General features: G+C 36.8%; 1 protein-coding gene across 1 annotated transcript in view; it reads left to right on the top strand.

Annotated features, from left to right (window-relative positions):
- Bmt2 (base methyltransferase of 25S rRNA 2 homolog) overlaps positions 1-18,248 on the top strand; it is a 50,208-nt gene that overhangs the window by 8,852 nt on the left and 23,108 nt on the right. Inside the window, 1 exon segment of the mRNA XM_038319433.1 lies at positions 4,558-4,699. Coding sequence (XP_038175361.1) covers positions 4,558-4,699 — 142 coding nt within the window.

Here is an 18,248-nt window from a genome sequence, read left to right as displayed (position 1 = left end):
GCTTTCTAAAAGTTGTTTTTGTATTCCTTGTAATAGGAAAGGTGAAGTATATTTGTATATTAAAGTATATCCTGTTTTTCTAGGATGCCTGTAGACAATGAATTTTACAAGTGAGGTACTGGGCATGGAGCTCAGTGGTACGGTGCTTGTCTGAGCATGCACAAAGTCCTGAGTTCACTTCCCAGAACTACATAAAGCAGAGCATGGTCGCACGCTCTTGTAATCCCAGCACTGGTGCTGGAAGCAGGAGTACCAGATGTTCAGTTCATCCAAGTTTGAGGACAGTTTCAGGCACATGAGATCCTTTCCGCCATCATTAGATAAACTTCTTTTTACAGTAGATGGCAGTTTAATAACGAGACCTACAGTTGATCAGTGTGCAGAGAGTGAGACTCTTGGGAGTTTAGTTTCAAATAGTACATCTCTGTCACATTTCCTCCTTGAAAGTTCAGAGATCTTCATAGGAGAGGAGGCCAGAAAGGTTCTAAGAGCCAGAGATAGTGACTCTCTGCAGGGAAACAGTATCTGCTGACATAAAAATGCTGTTGCACATATGTACTCACAGGGGCTTGGATTGCATGCACACAGTACAAGGCAGCTCCAGTCCCAGCATGGGTGGGGGAGAAGCTCATGAAGTTTCACCCCTAGCTGAAGAGCCATTGACAGTCAGTGGCTATTAAGGAGGGAGAATCCAGTTTTTTTAATGGAGCACTTGAACCTGGGAGAGATAAGTGGTGGGAGGAAGATATAGAGAAATTGGAGGACAGAGAATAATGGGTGAAATTGATGTTATGATGTATGAGATGCTCAAACAATAAATAATGCATAAAAACAAATAAAAATAAATGGGTTATTAGTCACAGTGGTATTGAGTCATACATAAATAACATTATATTGAAATAAGTCATAAGATAAGCTCATTGCCAACTTTGGTCTTGAATATTTTAAAAATATTTGTTATGATATACTGAACTACAGTTTTAAACAGATTGTAACACCCGATTCTGTGTTACCCCCCTCGGTACAGTTCGTGCGCCACTGTACTGTACACTAGTCGGGCAAGGGCCTGGAGATTGAAAAAAACACACAAAGAGACCTGGGTCATTCAAAAGGAGATCAGCCGAATGCCGTTTATTTAACCTTGGGGAAATCCTTATATACCCCACTGCTGCCCAAGGAATTCCACCCATGCAGGTGGGAAATTACTATATCTAACTGCTGCACAAGGACTTCTGCCCAGGCAGGTGGGAAATTACCATGCCAACAAGAGAGTCAACAATGCCCTACAGCTAATCACCAGGCAGGGCAGAGGGAGAACAGGAACAAACAGGATGCTTAGTTAGCTGACCAGAAACTGTCCTCAAGATGAGCCCCAGGAACAAGGGTAGACCCGGGCCCTACAACAGATCTTAAATTCTACTTTCTGATTTGTCTTTTGATAATGAAAATATTATCATTTATTTTGTACATGCTGAATGCATGTGTAAGCAGGTACACACCCACCCCCAAGTGTACCCATGTGAAGACCAAGAATTAAATTTGGTGTCTTCCCTAGTTGCTTTCCATCGTTCCTTTTAAAAACCAGGCTCTCTGACTGAACCTGGAGCTCACTGATTGTCTAGACTAGTTGGCCAGTGAGCCTTCCCAAGTCTCCTGTGCTGACCACTGGTGCGGTGTCATAGGCAGCCACACTGGAGCTTTCCTTTTGACTGGGTGCTGAGCAAGCACAAAGGAAAGCGTGGCAGAGTTCATGTGGTAGGAGCAATCCTTGGTCCTGGTTTTTGGTTTGCTTACATTTCAGTGGCATCCAGGAAGCAGAGTGAGTAGTCCTTTGAAATGAAACAGTAGTTCAAATTGTGGTTGGCCTCCTAACCAAGTAGCTGTCAAAAGTCCTTAGAATCAACTTTTAATTTTTAATATATGTTTAACGTATATACAGTTTGAGTGTGCAGAAGAAATTTGAATATATGTGCTGGGCATTTAATAACTTTAAAAAAATCAACTTGAGGAGCCGTGCTTTCAGAATCCACATTATAATATGCTTAAATATTTTGTTAATGTTTAGTATTTTAAACACTATAAAAGAATACTATGAAAAATTAACTTTTCTCATTTTTCTCTATGAATTATTTAACATAGCACCCTTAATAAGTTTTCAGAAATATAATGGAAAGTAAATTTTTCTCAAAATTAAAAATCAACTATAGGTCAGGACAGTAGTGGCACTCACCTCTAATCCCAGCACTCAGGAAGCAGGGGCAGGCAGATCACTGTAAGTTCAAGGCCAGTTTGGCCTACAGAGTGGAGTTCCAGGACAGCCCGGGATGTTACACAAGTAAACCGTGTCTTGAAAAACTCAAAAAACAAAACCTCAACTATGTTTTGTCCATTTTTAACCATTAAACATTTACTCTAATACATATTTAATAGGCTTTGATAAATGTTTGTTGGGTAAGGACTTGAATTAATGTTATGATTCAGGATACTTACAAGGGACATAAGGAGTATATTAAATTCATGTCTCTTTGGTTATAGCCTCACATTTTATTTGTATGTTTGGCCCTCTCAGCTCTCTCTTTCTATCTTCATTTTATTTATTTATTTATTTATTTATTTATTTATCTTTTACCTATTAACTGTTATTTCATGTAGCATTTAATAGTATTTTTTTCTGAGTCTAGAGAGATGACTTGGCAGTTAAGAGAAGTTGCTGCTCTTTCAAGGTTCCTTCTTCTGTTCTCAGCTCTTATGTAAGGCAGCTCACAACTGCCTATAAACTCCAGCTCAGTTGATCTTACACCTTCTTTTGTCTTCCATGGGCATCGGCACACATGTGGCATGCATATGTCTGTTCCTGTGTGTGTGTATGTGTGTTTGTACACGCACACATTAAAATAATCTTCAAAAAAGCAAAACCCTTTTCAGCAAATATGGTATAAAAATAAATAAATCAAATTTATTGTCTGGTTTCAGGTATATAGCTTAGTGCACTATGCTTACAATCATATACTAACTTTCAGTGTGAACATACTCTGAGGGTATGTAAACTCTCATGTTAATAAAAATGTTAAAATATTAAGTTGTTTGCAGTTAAAGTCAATTAAACACACAGACAAATGTTTGAATCCTTTAAATGTCAGAAAAGCAATAAACCTCAAAACTACACCAAAAGCACTTTTCAAAGACAATTTTGTTGAATGTGGAGAATACAGAGGCTATACAGAAACAGGTCTCTATAGTTATAGTCATCTTTGCACCTTCTAGCTAGTAGTTACAGAGGAAATCAAGTTTCAGAGTCTGATATGACATAGTAAGGACACTAAGAAGTTTTAATAGAGGACAGTAGTGTCTCACATAACCCCCTTAGTTCTCAGCTGTAGTGGGCAAACACTGAACTCAGAGTCACCATTAGTAAAAAGAGTTCCACTTTTTGTGTGTTCTATTCTTCTGTTACTTTGCTCCAGCACCTTGGAGCCTTCGGTTGATATGTCCTTATTCAATAAGTACATACTAGAATCCAAGGTTTATAACTTTCCCTGGTTAATGGGAATTAGGAAAGCTAGTGCTGAAGCTTCTTGCCCTTCTTAGGTCCAGCAGCATTGTGGATATGATGTCTTCACTAGCAATGTCACTAACAACCCCTGTACGCTTTGTAAATTTTTTCTCCTAGCTTTCCCCCCATCCCCTTACTGTTGTTGCTTAGGGCTCTCTTCCACATAAAGTACAAATACTCAAGTCTTTCAATTTTACCTACTGTTTTCAGAGGCTGCTTGTTTGTTTCCCAGCCTCCCAAACCTGAAATAATCACTCAGAAACTATATTAATTAAATCACTGCTTGGCCAATCACTTAAGCATATTGCTAGGTAGCTCTTATATCTTAAACCATTTCTGTTAATCATGTGGCTGTGGCTTACCAGGAAATGCCTGTTTCCTCCGGCAGCTGCATGGCATCTCTTTGGCTCCATGCTCTCTCCTCCTCTATCTACTTGAAATTCCCACCTTGCCTTGTTCTGCACTGCCATAGGCCCAGAGCAGCTTTTTCATTAACCAGTGGTATTCACGGCATACAGAAGGGACTCTCACATCAACCTACTACCATGTAGAGTCTAAATCAAGTCTTACAGGAATGAAATGAATTTTCATTACACATAGGTTCTTTGAAATACATTTGATAATAGAATTTTTATACAAATAACTCACATTTATAAGAAATCAGGTATTCCTGAATAATGTGTAATTTTTTAACTAATGCTTAATTTCCAGCCATACTTGTACCCTACCAGCATACATTTACTGTATGAATTGGTAGATCATGTATGTATATCTATGTGGGGGGGTGGGTGTGTGCATACAGTTAGCGATCTTCAACTTAATAAGTCTGTTTGAAAGGGTAAATTTTGATTATCAGATCATCAGTTGTAAAGCAGTGTTTAACACTTCATTAAGTTTTAATTCATGATTTTTTTTGTATTATTTTATAAACTATTTTTATTTTCCTAAAAATAGCTGACACATAAAAATAAAGTTAACCTAGAACATCTTTTCTTTGCATACAGTGGGAGACTTTGATAAGATCTGGCGAGAACACTGTGAAGATGCGGAAACACTGTGTGAATATGCTGTTGCAATGAAAAACTTGGCAGATAATCACTGGGCAAAAACTTGTGAGGGTGAAGGTCGCATTGAATGGTGTTGTAGGTGAGTGCTTTATAAATGGGCACTTTTGCTCTCCAATATATTCTTTAACTTTAGTGTGCAATGATGTGCTATTTATTATACCACAGCGGAAGCTATAAATACTCTAAGTGATGTCTTAAGATCCTCTTTTTCCTTTCTGTTTCACTTTGTCTACATTTATTTCAGTTTCCTTGGCTGTTCTTTTTTTTTTCATTTTTTATTAACTTTTTTTTTAACTCTACATTTTTTTTCTGCTCCCCTCCCTGACTCTTCCCTTTCCCCATTCAACCCTCCCCCAAGGTCTCCATGCTCCCAATTTACTCAGGAGATCTTGTCTTTTTCTACTTCCCATGTAGATTAGATCTATGTAAGTCTCTCTTAGGGTCCTCATTGTTGTCTAAGTTCTCTGGGATTGTGGCTTGTAGTCTGGTTTTCTTTGCTTTATGTTTAAAAACCACCTATGAGTGAGTACATGCGATAATTGTCTTTCTGTGTCTGGGTTACCTCACTCAAAGTAATGTTTTCTAGCTCCATTTTTCTGCAAAATTCAAGATGTCATTACTTTTTTCTGCTGTGTAGTACTCCATTGTGTAAATGTACCACATTTTCCTTATCCATTCTTCTGTTGAGAGGGATTTAGGTTGTTTTCAGGTTCTGGCTATGACAAACAATGCTGCTATGAACATAGTTGAGCACATGTCCTTGTGACACAATTGAGCATCCTTTGGATATATACCCAAAAGTGGTATTACTGGATCTTGAGGAAGGTTATTTCCTAATTTTCTGAGAAATCACCACACTGACATCCAAAGGGGTTGTACCAGCTTGCATTCCCACCAGCAATGCAGAAGTGTTTGCTTTTCCCCACAACCTCTCCAGCATAAGTTGTCGTCAGCATTTTTGATCTTGCCCATTCTTACAGGTGTACGATGGAATCTCAGAGTTGTTTTGATTTGCATTTCTCTGATGACTAAGGATGCTGAACATTTCCTTAAGTGTCTTTTAGCCATTTTAGATTCCTCTATTGAGAGTTCTCTGTTTATGTCTGTATTCCATTTTTTTTATTGGATTATGTGTTCTTTGATGACCAATTTCTTGAGTTCTTTGTATATTTTGGAGATCAGACCTCTATCTGATGTGGGGTTAGTGAAGATCTTTTCCCACTCTGTAGGCTGGCGTTTTGTATTGTTGACAGTGTCCTTTGCATTACAGAAGTTTTTCAGTTTCAGGAGGTCCCATTTATTAATTGTTTCTCTCAGTGTCTGTGCTGCTGGGATTATATTTAGGAAGTAGTCTCCTGTGTCAATGTGTTCAAGTGTACTTCCCACTTTCTCTTCTATAAGGTTCAGTGTGGCTGGCTTTATGTTGAGAGCTTTGATTCATTGGACCACCATGAACGCGCCTGATCTCGTCAACTACAGTTTCCTTTTCTTAATCAAAATGTTTTGCCTTTCACATGCTTAATTTTTCGAAGCATTTTATAAAATATGGCTTTAAGTCTATTGTTAGGTCTACTTGATATGAAATGGCTGGGTATTACTCATGGGAGGTCTGCCCTTTTCTGTAGAGAAAGGAGGAGTGAATGGCTACTGGAAACTGAACTCCAGTCCTGTGGAAGAACAAACAGCCAGTGCACTTAAGTGAAGCCATCAGTCCCTACTTCTTATAATGTTTGTATTTTATTGAAAGTAGATTGTTTTGTAAGATATATTCTGATTATTTTTCCCCACCCTGACTGTTCCCATGAAGATGGAGTTATTCACTGATAACAGGGTAACCTTGTAGGTTATTAGGAGTGATTCTAGTGCTCTATCCATGTAACAGTAATAGTGATAGGTTTTCTCCTAGGACTAATGAGTGATTTAGGATTTAGCCACAGGCTTTTAGCTTCATTGACAGTATCAGCTATGTATGGGTTCCATCTCCTGTAGTGGGTGTTCCTGCCAATCAAAAAGTGACTGGTAATACCTATAGTATTTGTGCTGCTATCATACCAATGGGGATTTGTTGCAGAAAAGTCCCTAGTGCAACATGCAGGGTTCAGGATCCATAGCTGAATAAGGATGCTGATTACTTTTTGCCTCTGGTTATTTGAATGGCGTATTCCAGCCCTGTGAACACTAGCTAGTAAGGATGAGTCTTCCAGGCCAGTACCAGCTAGAGTTTTCCTTGTTCTCTTGACTAAAGCTGTAGCTCTTACTGTCAAGTTCTAGAGGCTAACAAATATAGACAGTAGCCTGTATTTGGCATGATGGGACGGGGTATTTATGGGACCCGATAGGCCAACACTTCAAAAAGAGGTATCCTATTCCAAGTACTGAGGCTTTTATTTGGTAGCATATTGTGTCTAGTTGAGTTATTGTATCCATGCTGCCTCCCACCCTCATTACAGGGCACCTGCTTTGGACCTTTTTTTTATATTGTGTGTACATTTTAGAAAGTTTCTGCATAGTAGGTTTCTATATTGCTTTTGCAAAAGGCCTTCAGTGTTAGTTATCTCCCCATATTCTCTCTCTCACCCTCTTGCTTGTTCCCCACCTTACCCAATCCTTCCTATTCCAGTTCCTAACTTTCTCACCCAACAGTGCTACTTTCTGTTACCCATTCCTTGAAAGATCCCTCCTTCCCAGTGGTCTTTACTAGTTACTTAACCTTTGGGTATTCCAAATGAACTATAAATATATAAAATTTTAAAGCTTAAGTTCAAATATGAGACATGAGAGGAAACCTATAATGCTTGTTCCTCTGGATTAACCATACTGAAAGGGTTACATTCTGGATCATGGTTGTTTCCAGTTTCATCCATTTACCTATAAGTTTTATTTTTCCTTAACAACTGAGTGATGCTCTGCTATGTATGCGTACCACATTTGCATTATCCATTCTTGGTAGATATAAAGGTTGTTTTCTATTCCCAGGGTATTGTGAATAGAGGGGCAATGAACATGGGTAAGCAAGTATCTCTGTAGTAAGATATAGCTACATCTCATGGTAAACCTATTTTTAACTTCTTGAGAAATCTCCACACTAATTTCTATAGTACTGACCACTTTGCACACTCGCCATCAGTGAGTAAATATTATTATTCTCTACAGCCTGTATGTTATCTCCTTCATTTGGATTGTTGTTTTTGTTGTTTCTTTCTTCCTTTTTTTAATCCTAGGCACTCTGACTATGGTAAGACATCAAAATAATAATAATAATAATAATAATAATAATAATAATAAAATGTCAGTTATGAAGCTGGGATTAACTTTTGTTTTTATTTGTTTGTAATTAGGAGTATTCATAAAAGACCATATACATGGTTGAGAAACACTTAAATGAAGTTCAACATCTATAGCCATCAGGGAAATATAAACTAATTCTTTGAGATTTCATCTCTTAGTTTTTTGAGAATTGTATATGTGTTTACATCCTTTCTACCCCATTTCCTTTCTACTCCAAGTCTGCCTATGTCCTGCCCCCCCAATTTTATGACCTGTTCTATAATTAGTAAAATTGTGTCTGTGTGTGTTTATGTGTATGTGTGTGTGTGTGTGTGTGTGTGTGTGTGTGTGTGTGTGGTCTGTGTGTGTAATCCAGAGCAAAATGTGTATGTAAGAGGGGCTATACAGTGTCTTTATTTAAACCTAAAGCTAGTTTGGCCAAAACGGCCTCAACCAAATATTAAAATTTCAGTTGTATATAATTTAATATTAAATTATGTATAATTCACTTCCCTGTTAATTTTAAGAGAGTCATATATTTATGTGCATACATGCATTCATACATATATGAGGTAGGTGAAAGTGGTGAGAAAATAAGAACAATGGATTTTGGAACAAAGATTTTGGAACAAAGAATTGTACTGCTTAGTTCTGTTTGCTTAGCTCTATAGAGAAAACGTTTATAGAGTTGACTAGTTCACCCCCACCCTCCCAACTGAGAACTACAGAGTTGTACTACTAGGCTAGACCCCTCCCTGGAAGCGGGGAGGGGGTTCCCAGTGCCCTCCAGTCAGGAACAGAACCTCACTGTTCCACTCCACAGCCTTGGCTTTTCAATTATCAGGGCAATCCAGGAGGCAAACCCTCCTCCTGTTTTCGAGCAGACTTTGTTCAGAAAGAGATTATTTTTAGGTCAAACTGCTAAAAATAGTTGATAAGAATTTAACTCAAACTTCTGAAGAACAATAGTCAAGTACAAGATGTGGTTTTAAAAAATAACAATAACAAAAAGATTGAGTTTACATGATGACCATGCTTTTAAAAGCACTTAGGAGGCAGGAGTAAGTGAGTTGTGAGTTTGAACATGCCTGGGCTATATACTGAGATCTTGAATCAAAACAAAACGTGTTTGTAAGAGAGGTTGAACGGTATCTTTCTATAAGCCTAAAGCCTTTAAAACAATATTAAATTTGTAGTTATATATAATCTTAGTTTAAATTTTGTATAATTTCTTTCCCTCTTGATAATTATAAGAGATCAGTATTACTTTCAAAGCTAATATGGACTTCAATACCAGTTGGTCAAAAGTTTGCTTCCATTTAGTTATACTTAAAATTTTAAAGAAATTTGGTGTGATATTTACTTATTTACTGACTTATATACTCTGCTAAGATTTTTAATAGTCATTTAGTAGGAATAATTCAGTATTCGATTTCTTTTATAAGAATAATTAGATCTCAAATGTAATATGCTGGAGAGATGGCTCACTTGCCTGTTCTTCCAAATGTTCTGAGTTCAATTCCCAACAACCACATAGTGGTTCACAACTATCTATAATGAGATCTGGTGCCCTGTTGAGGAAGAGACCTGGTCAGACGTCCTTAGACCATGAAACCCAATATGGATATGTTCAACAGAACCGCCATATATGGCTGCCCATGCATGCATGCTTCAGTATTGCCAGGGCATAAATTTCATTTAATTTTTTATTTCTTTTATAAGAATAATTAGATTTCAAATTTAATATGAAGTAAAGCATTTTTATGTATATCACCAAAGATACATAAACACATTTTTTTCCTGAACAATTTGAAATTAGTTCACAAATAGCATGTCATTTTATTCTTGAACTCACAACTCTTAAGGAGAAAATCCTTCTGTATAACTGCAACACCATTATCATTAAGACAATTATCAGTTATCTTCCAATTTACTAAAATTACCTAGTTCATAAATTCAGATTTTTTTTCTTACTGTCTCCAGAATGAATCTTAGGGTTTTGTGGTGCTTTGAATTAGACTAGCCCCCATAGGCTCATACATTTGAATACTGCCCCACAGTTAGTAGAACTATTTGGAAAGGCCTAGGGGGTGTGGCCTTATTGGAGTAAGTGTGTCACTGGGGGTGGGTGGGACTTGGAGATTTCAAAAGCCTACATCATTCCCAGTTAGCAAGGTCAAACACTGTCCCTTACTTGCTGGCTTACTCTCTGCTTTATGGTTGTCTCATGTACGCACTATGCCTGCCTGCGAGGGTCATGGGCTAACAGTCTGGAACCAGGAGTCCCAAATTAAATGTTTTCTTTTCTAGTTTTTTTGTTGTTGTTGTTATGGTGCTTTGTTATGGCTGTAGAACAGTAAGACAAGATTCCAAGATTTTTTTCTAAGTACAGTCAGACCTTGGTAGTGCTATCTCTGTGTTCTTACTTTGTTTTTTATAACATTGAGTTTTTGCCAGAATGTCAGCTTTTTAGAAAATATCACATAGTTTAATTTTGATTGTTGCTTAGAAGTGGCAAATTGAATTGTTCAAATATTTAGATATCTTCACTGGTTTTCCTTTTTTGGTGTCTTATTAATTACTGAGAAATGTTATAAGATAAATTTCACCAAATTTCTTAAAATTGCTTAACTATTTTCTCTATTTTTGTTTATTATATTTATAATAGTTAACGTTAAGACTTTCTCTGTTTACTTTAACATAATTTAGGTGAAGGTCTATTTCTTTTGGTTATAACCCATTTTTTTTTTACTTGCTTCATTGTGTGTGGCAGCTTGTTAAATATTGCTATTGTGCTTAAAAGACACTGGAATAACTATTTTCCCCAGAAAGGACACAACTGGTTTTTTTCTCTAATGCAGGAGCTAGGATGAAAGAAAGAGCGCTTAGGTCCATCAGTAGTGACTGATCTGGAATGGGGCTGAATTACCTCTTTAGGAAGCGTCAGTTCACGCTTGGTTTCCAGTGCTTTGAGAGTGAGGGGTGAATGCTCTGTGTATGCAGAGGGACAGCTCTTGGAGAAGAGGAGCTAATATCTTGAGATGTTAGCCCAAGAAAGAGCACAAAGATCCTTCTCTGAGTTTTCATTCTATTCTCAGTCTCTCATGCTGCTGCTGCCCAAGAATCAGAAAGAATATATGAGTTATTTTATCTGTAGTTTGGTTCTTTAAAGATTCCAACCTGTCCATGTGGTGACCATCCCTTAAAAGCTCTACCTCTTCAGTATCCCAGGGTTCTGGCAAGCCTGATTCTTCTCAGAATCATTGCAGTACACACACCCACTGCCTATGCGCCCTTATTTAGGAAAGGCTTTTAAATATATATATATATATATATATATATATATATATATATATATGTATATGTATATGTATATGTATATGTATATGTATATGTATATATAATATGTATATTATATATATAATATATATTATGTAGTTTTGTTTGTTCTTTTGTTATGATAGAAATTGGAAACTGTTGAAAATGTCTGTATTCTAATCTAAAACCAGTTTTGTGATTTATATTCAGTATTCATATATTTGTTTGTTTCTGTTTCCTCTTAGTGCTACTAGTTAGTCATGTTTACAATCTTGTTTATTTCTTGCAAACAGAAAGTTGGTTCAGAGCAGTGGTTCTTAATCTGTGGGTCATGTATAGCATTTCTAAGTGGTCTTAATAATAAAAGCCCAGAGTCAGATATAGGGGAAAATGCTGAGATCAGAGAGACGAAGGAGCTAAACCACTGCCACCTAATTTCTCAACTTCCCAGCTAAAAAGAGAGTTCTGTTTTCCTTTCACCTTATCACTTCCTCTCCCTGCCCAGCCATATCACTTCCTGTCTATCTGTACAACCTCCAGACCTCTATGGTTAGCTGGTGTCTAGCTCCACCCTCTGATCTTCAGACAAGCTTTGTTCAAACAACATATCACCACTTTCCCCCTGTTTTTGTGTAAAATTAAAAAGGGTAGATTATAACTAATATGAGGAAAATTATATACAATATGTACAGTAGCTATATACAATATACACAGGCAATGAATACATCAACATTGTCTGTTAATAATTGACAAATTCAAAGAAAGTACTCCTTTTCTATCCTATCTTGGTGAGTCCTAAAGTTGTACCTTATTCACTTTCTATTCTAATTTGCATTACCAAAACTGTCGTTTTATGTCTCTCAATCTTAAACACTTTACATTTCTTCAGTGAATTTCTCTTCTGATCTAGTAACAAGGAAAACTATTAACTCTAACTATAGTCTTCAACTCTACCAGAAACTCGAAAAGGAAAAATTACCTGAGAAAGCAGGAAATACAAGCAAGTGACTTCCAAAAAAAATATGAGAAACGACAGAAATAGCTGTCTGTGTAGACAGTCACCTAAAGTTACTCTGCAGTGTTACTGCATCCATCTTTGGTCTATAGTCCTACCATATCCAACAGACTTTTCTGTGAAGCAGGATATTCTAAAGGGCTGTTCTACCATGTCTTGGAAAAGTTCAACAATCCTTGTGTGTGCTGCTTGTCCAGTTAGGACAGCATACTGTCAGCAGTCGAGGGGAGAGCACTTTCTAACCCAGTGGCTAAGCTTTGCTACAAAGAAAGTAAACTCCATGTGGAGATTCTTTGATGCCCATCATCTTCTCTGAAGTAGATTCGTGCTGCCAGGAGCAGTCATACCTTATTGTCATAAAGAAAGAAAAGAACCTATGTTATTAAACAACTGAAATGCCATATTCTGTAGGTTTTTCAAGTGTTTGAAGACCAGCTATCTAAAATACATGTTTGACCTTGAAAACATACCTGACTACACATTCAATTGTAATAGGTGACGAATTGCTAACCTGCATTTCTTTATAGTTGACAATAATAACTTTCAAGGGCTAGAAATTTGCATTATATTGTTAAATGACTTTTATAGGTACCATACATTGAACAAGATTAGAAATATATGTACAGTATGTTCTAACAAAAATAATCTCAACTTTGTATCAATATACAAAAATATCCATGCTGGTGTAAAGTATTTAAAACTAATAGTTGCTTTTTTAGTTTAAAAGTAGATTCAATAATCTACCTTTTGATCTTATTTCTATATCTCCTGTATTTCTTTTCCAGGTATATTCAATAATCATCCTAACATATCTGTAGTCCCCCCCTCTTTTTTTCCGAACAAGAACTCTGAATCTAATCTTCTTAGTTCTACTTCCTTCCTGATCATAACCAATAACAACTTATATCCACCCCTCCTGAACAATAACAAATATTCATAACCCACTACATGACTAAAAAACATCCACCCCCCATTTTGGGAATGTGGATGTCATATTCTTAAATTTACTTCCTTCTGTCTGGGGGTGGCAGCATCTTTAGGGGATCCTGAAAAGAAAAATTTGGGTTAATTATCAAGTTCTGAGAGAGGTAGCTGTATCATTTGTTGTTCAATTCAGTCTCTGCATAATGGGAAAGTACAGGGCTTGTCTTAAGTCCTGGCTAGAGTAGTCTGTTAGGCTGGCTGGATCATCTCAGCTAGCCACCTTGAAATTGTCCTGAGCAGTGCATAATCCAAAGCTGATCTTTAGGTGCTGTTTTTCAACTTAATGGTATTATCATAGTCCTAGAGGAATCATCTTTGTGGGGCCCTGTCCTCCTTTTGGATACTTCAAAGGTTGCTGTTAGTCATGTTCTTCATGTACAGCAGATCTCAAAGAGGTTAAAGAAAAGTTTCAAGCCGGGTGGTGGTGGCACATGCTCTTAATCCCAGCACTTGGGATGCAAAGACAGGCAGATCTCTGTAAGTTTGAGGCTTGTCTGGTCTACAGAGCGAATTCCAGTACTAGCTCCTTAGCTACTGAGAAATCCTGTCTCAGAAAAGAAAGAAAGAGAGGGAGGGAGGGAGGGAGGGAGAGAGGGAGGGAGGGAGTAAGCTTTAAAGGTTCAAAATAGAACCAAAGGAGTATGATTAGTGACAATAAAATAGTCCTTTAATTTTATTTTCCTTCTGTCGCATATCATGTGGCGCCTCTGACATGAGATAGAGATTTTGGATTTTACTTTAACAAGAATGCTTGGGTTTAAAGAAGGAAAGAGCCATATTTATAATCGAAAGCCAGCTTTAATTTTTAATTGGTCTGGGACTACAGAAAGACCATTTGCATTGCATGTCTGTAGAGAATATCAGAAACAAACATTTGGGAAGATTTATGAATTCTATCCTGTTGGACATGTGATATATCAAAAGGCCAATTTACTCTTTTTTGGGGGAAATTATTTTCTGGATGATTAGTCCTTTTTCTTCAGATGTCTCATTTGTCCAGTGGTCTTCAGATTCCTTAGCTGGATGCCTTTATTCTCCTAAAAAGACAAAAACAAAGCTATTTCCCAACCCTAATTTTTTTATACATCCCCTTATGGCAAGTTATATCTGATCAAATGAAAAGCATTTGTTAGTTTTTAAAGTTAGTTTAGACTGAACTGCTCTTCTGCTTGATGAACTATTATCTCTTCTAATTAAGAGGAGTCTCTTGTTCAAATCAAATATCAATTTGTATGATATCCGTAGCTTTTCTTCTTTTGTGGAAACAAAAGCAAAACCTCTTCCCCAATATAACACATATGCTGGTTTCCAATCTGAGGTCAACACATCTTTAAAGTATACCAGCTGATTGAATTCTGTAGGTTTTTTCCACTATCAAATGTCCCTTCATGGCTGTTGTTCGTTTCTCATTATCATTCAGAAAATTCAAAGATAATAAAGCATTATTTAATTTATCTCTGGGTGTCTTTATCATCTTTTTCTCTTTTTGTAACATATTCTTTAGATTTCGACTTGATCTTTCTATAACTGCCTGCCCTATAGGATTGTGTGGTATATCTGCAATATGCTTTATAGTATCATAAGCAAAATTTGTTTCATTTTCTTAGGGACATATGTTGGGGCATTGTCTGTTTTTATTTTCACAGGTATACCCATGATGGCCATAACTTCTAGGAAATGTGTAATTATCAAATCAGCCTTTTCAAACTCAAAGCAGTTACCCATTGAAAACCTGAATAGGTATCAATGGTGTGGTGTACATATTTTAGTTTTCCAAACTCTACAAAATGGAACCTATTCATCTGCTAGATTTTAGTCCATTGAGTACCCTTTGGGTTACTTCATGCAGGTAATGGTGTTTGGTTGTATAAAGAACAAATAAGATGTTTCCTTATAATTTCCTTGGCTTGTTGTCATGTGGTGGAGCTATTGGTGATTTTTTTATGAAATTCTGAAGCCTCCAATAATTGATTGATGTCTGCATTACCTTTTGCTAGAGGACATGAGAGACCCATATGGGATTGGATGTGTGTTATGTATATGGAGTGATTCCTATTCCTGAATATTTCTTGTAATTGAGTATATAATAAACTCAATTCTGTATCATCTGGTATAAATTAAGTGGTTTCAATATGCAAAACTTTTTATGCATACTGTGAATCAGTAACTATGTGGAGAGGTTCCTTAAAATTCCTTAGTACCCCCGGGCGATGGTGGTGCACGCCTTTAATCCCAGCACTCGGGAGGCGGATCTCTGTGAGTTCGAGACCAGCCTGGTCTACAGAGCTAGTTCCAGGACAGGCTCCAAAGCCACAGAGAAACCCTGTCTCGAAAAAAAAAATTCCTTAGTACCATGAGAGTAGCATATAATTCTGACTTTTGGACAGTATCATAATGGCTTAAATCCACTTTGCTTAAATGTTCTCATTTGTAACCTGCCTTTACTGATGTGTTTGCATCATATAGAGTATAGGGGCTCCAGATATTGGTGTTTACCATACAGTTCAAGGAAGGATCTAGTTAGTTCTTTATATAAGTTGAATTCTCTTGCTTTTGGGATATTTGTTGTTAATTTCTCCCAAAAATATTACCACAAGCTCTTTGCCAGGGTTCACTTTCTGCCCATAATTTGTCAGTTTCATCTTTACTGAATGGTAGTACAATTTCTGTTTAGTCTATTCTTGCTGATTGATGAAGTGTCAATTTTCCTTTTATAATTAACTTAGATCTTTTCCACATAAATTTTTAAAAATAAGTTTTTAAAAATGGAACTGTCATATGACCCACTTACACCATTCTTTGGTATGTACCTGAAGTCACGTAACACAAAGATTCTCATCTATCCAGTTTCTTGCTGTACTGATCACACTAGCTGAGAAATGGAACTTCTTGGGATGCCTACCAGTAGGTGAATGGATAAGGAAGACATGTACATACACAAAGAAAATGTGGTGGTTTGTAGGAGAATGGGTGGAGTTGGAAAGTCATTATGGTAAGTGAAATAAGCCAGACTCAGATAAATACCAATAGATTTCTCCCCAATGCGCAACCTAGATTTAAAATTACAAGCATGCGCATGTGGTCCACCCATTCTATTTTTAGGACAGGAGACAAAAGGGAGTGCAAATTAGAGTAAAATATAATTGTAAAAATGTAAGGAAATGCCATGGTAAAATGTGAAAAATTAATTTTAAAGTACAATGTAAAATTACCATTTATATAGGCATGTTGGTATTGTCTTTTGTCAGTTTAACACAAGTAAGGGTTATCTGCAAAGAGGCAAACGAGAAAATCAACTGAGAAATGCCTCCATCAACTTGGCCTGTAAGTAAGCCTGTGGGGCATTTCCTGTTTAGTAATTGATGTGGGAAGTTCGACCCCTAGGCAGGTGGTTCTGGGTTGAGTCTGTAAATTGACTAAGCAGCATGTCTCCATGGCCTCTGTTTCAGTTCCTGCTTCAGATTCCCGCCTTCAACTCCTTTCCTGAATTCCTTCATGTTGGACTGCAATTGCAATATGTAAACTTAAGGAAACCCTTTCCTCCCCAAGTTGCTTCCAATCTTGGTGTTTATCACAACAATAGAGAGCAGACTTATGATACTGTCAATTAGTAGTTTGAGCCTGTGTCCATTTAACAGAATTATAATAGTAAGTTTACACCTGTGACTTGTGTGCTCTCCAAGCATGGATTCTTGGTCAGATTTGCACTGCCAGGCATATTTTCCTCCTGTGGAACAGGTCTCAAATCCTTTATTCAGAAGTATTTGATTACTCTCATAATATTTGTTCTACTGTTGCACCCATAGTCATAACTTGCCATACCATTTATTATGGTAGTTCAGAGTGTTGATGACCTCACCCCTGCTACGACAGCAGCCCACATAGCAACATTTGACTGTAATAGATGAAGAAAATTTGGTTGTATATAGTTATCACATTTCTTAGTCACTAGCTGTTGGTCATCTAGATGTTTCCACATCCTGGCTATTGTGAATAGAGCAGCAAAGAGCATGTGGTAAATACAGTCCTTTCATTTGGTAGTACATGTCTTGAGTAGTCACCACACTGATTTCCCTAGTGCCTGTACTAATTTGCCTTCCAGTATCTATTCTTTATTAACTAGGTAATAGCATGTTATATGTAGGTTCCAACCCTTTATTATTTAATAATGGAGATCATGCTCTTTGGTATTATGATAGATGTTTCCAGAGAAATAGGAGCAGTGTGTGTGCATTTGTGCATGACACATTTATGCACTTCTGTGTGGGTATATGGTAACAGATTGGTTACAATGAACTGATTGCAATATAATTATGAAATCTTATATATCCTAAAACCTTACGTTTTACCTGTTAGATGAGGTAAAGCAGATGTTCCTGGTTTAATCCAGCAAGCCCAAAGTCTGAACAGAATAGTTTTCTTAAATAACTAGAAAACTCCTGCCTATCTTCAAAGAACGCCACCCTTTTCCCTGCCATCTGGATCAAATTAAACTGATTTTCCGGCTTCGGAGATTATGAGCTTTTTGGCTAGGACTACATAATCTCTTAAAGGAGAACCGTATGTTTATTGTATTAGTGTATTGAAATGTCATACTATAGTTTTAAATGTTCTTCCTTACAGTGCCAATTAAATATATTTAGAAAAAGTTTTTTTGCGTTGCAGACTAAGCTTTTGTAACTTCACTGCTTTGTATTTATGTATTTCGCTTGTTTGGGGCTCATCAGATGTTGTGGAGTATCACTCTCCTTTTTCTCCCGAACTTTCCCCATATGATTTTCCCATTTCCCCAACACCACTTATGCAGAAAACTAAATCACATTGAGTATCATAACTTGACACATGTCTCACTGTCTACCTCACCGTCTTTTTCTACTTTTAGTCTGTATTTCAAGGTTTTCTCTATGGTTATGCATAGCTCTTATTTTATTGCTATTATAAATATGAATTTCCATTTCATTACATATTCTAACAGCATAGGGTATGTATTTGTTTGAACATGTTTATGGATACTTGTCATTTTGTGTTTCATATATATCACCAT

This window comes from Arvicola amphibius, chromosome 2 (genome assembly GCF_903992535.2).
Source record: "Arvicola amphibius chromosome 2, mArvAmp1.2, whole genome shotgun sequence".
Lineage (NCBI taxonomy): Eukaryota > Metazoa > Chordata > Mammalia > Rodentia > Cricetidae > Arvicola > Arvicola amphibius.
This window is presented reverse-complemented; position numbering and strand designations above follow the sequence as displayed.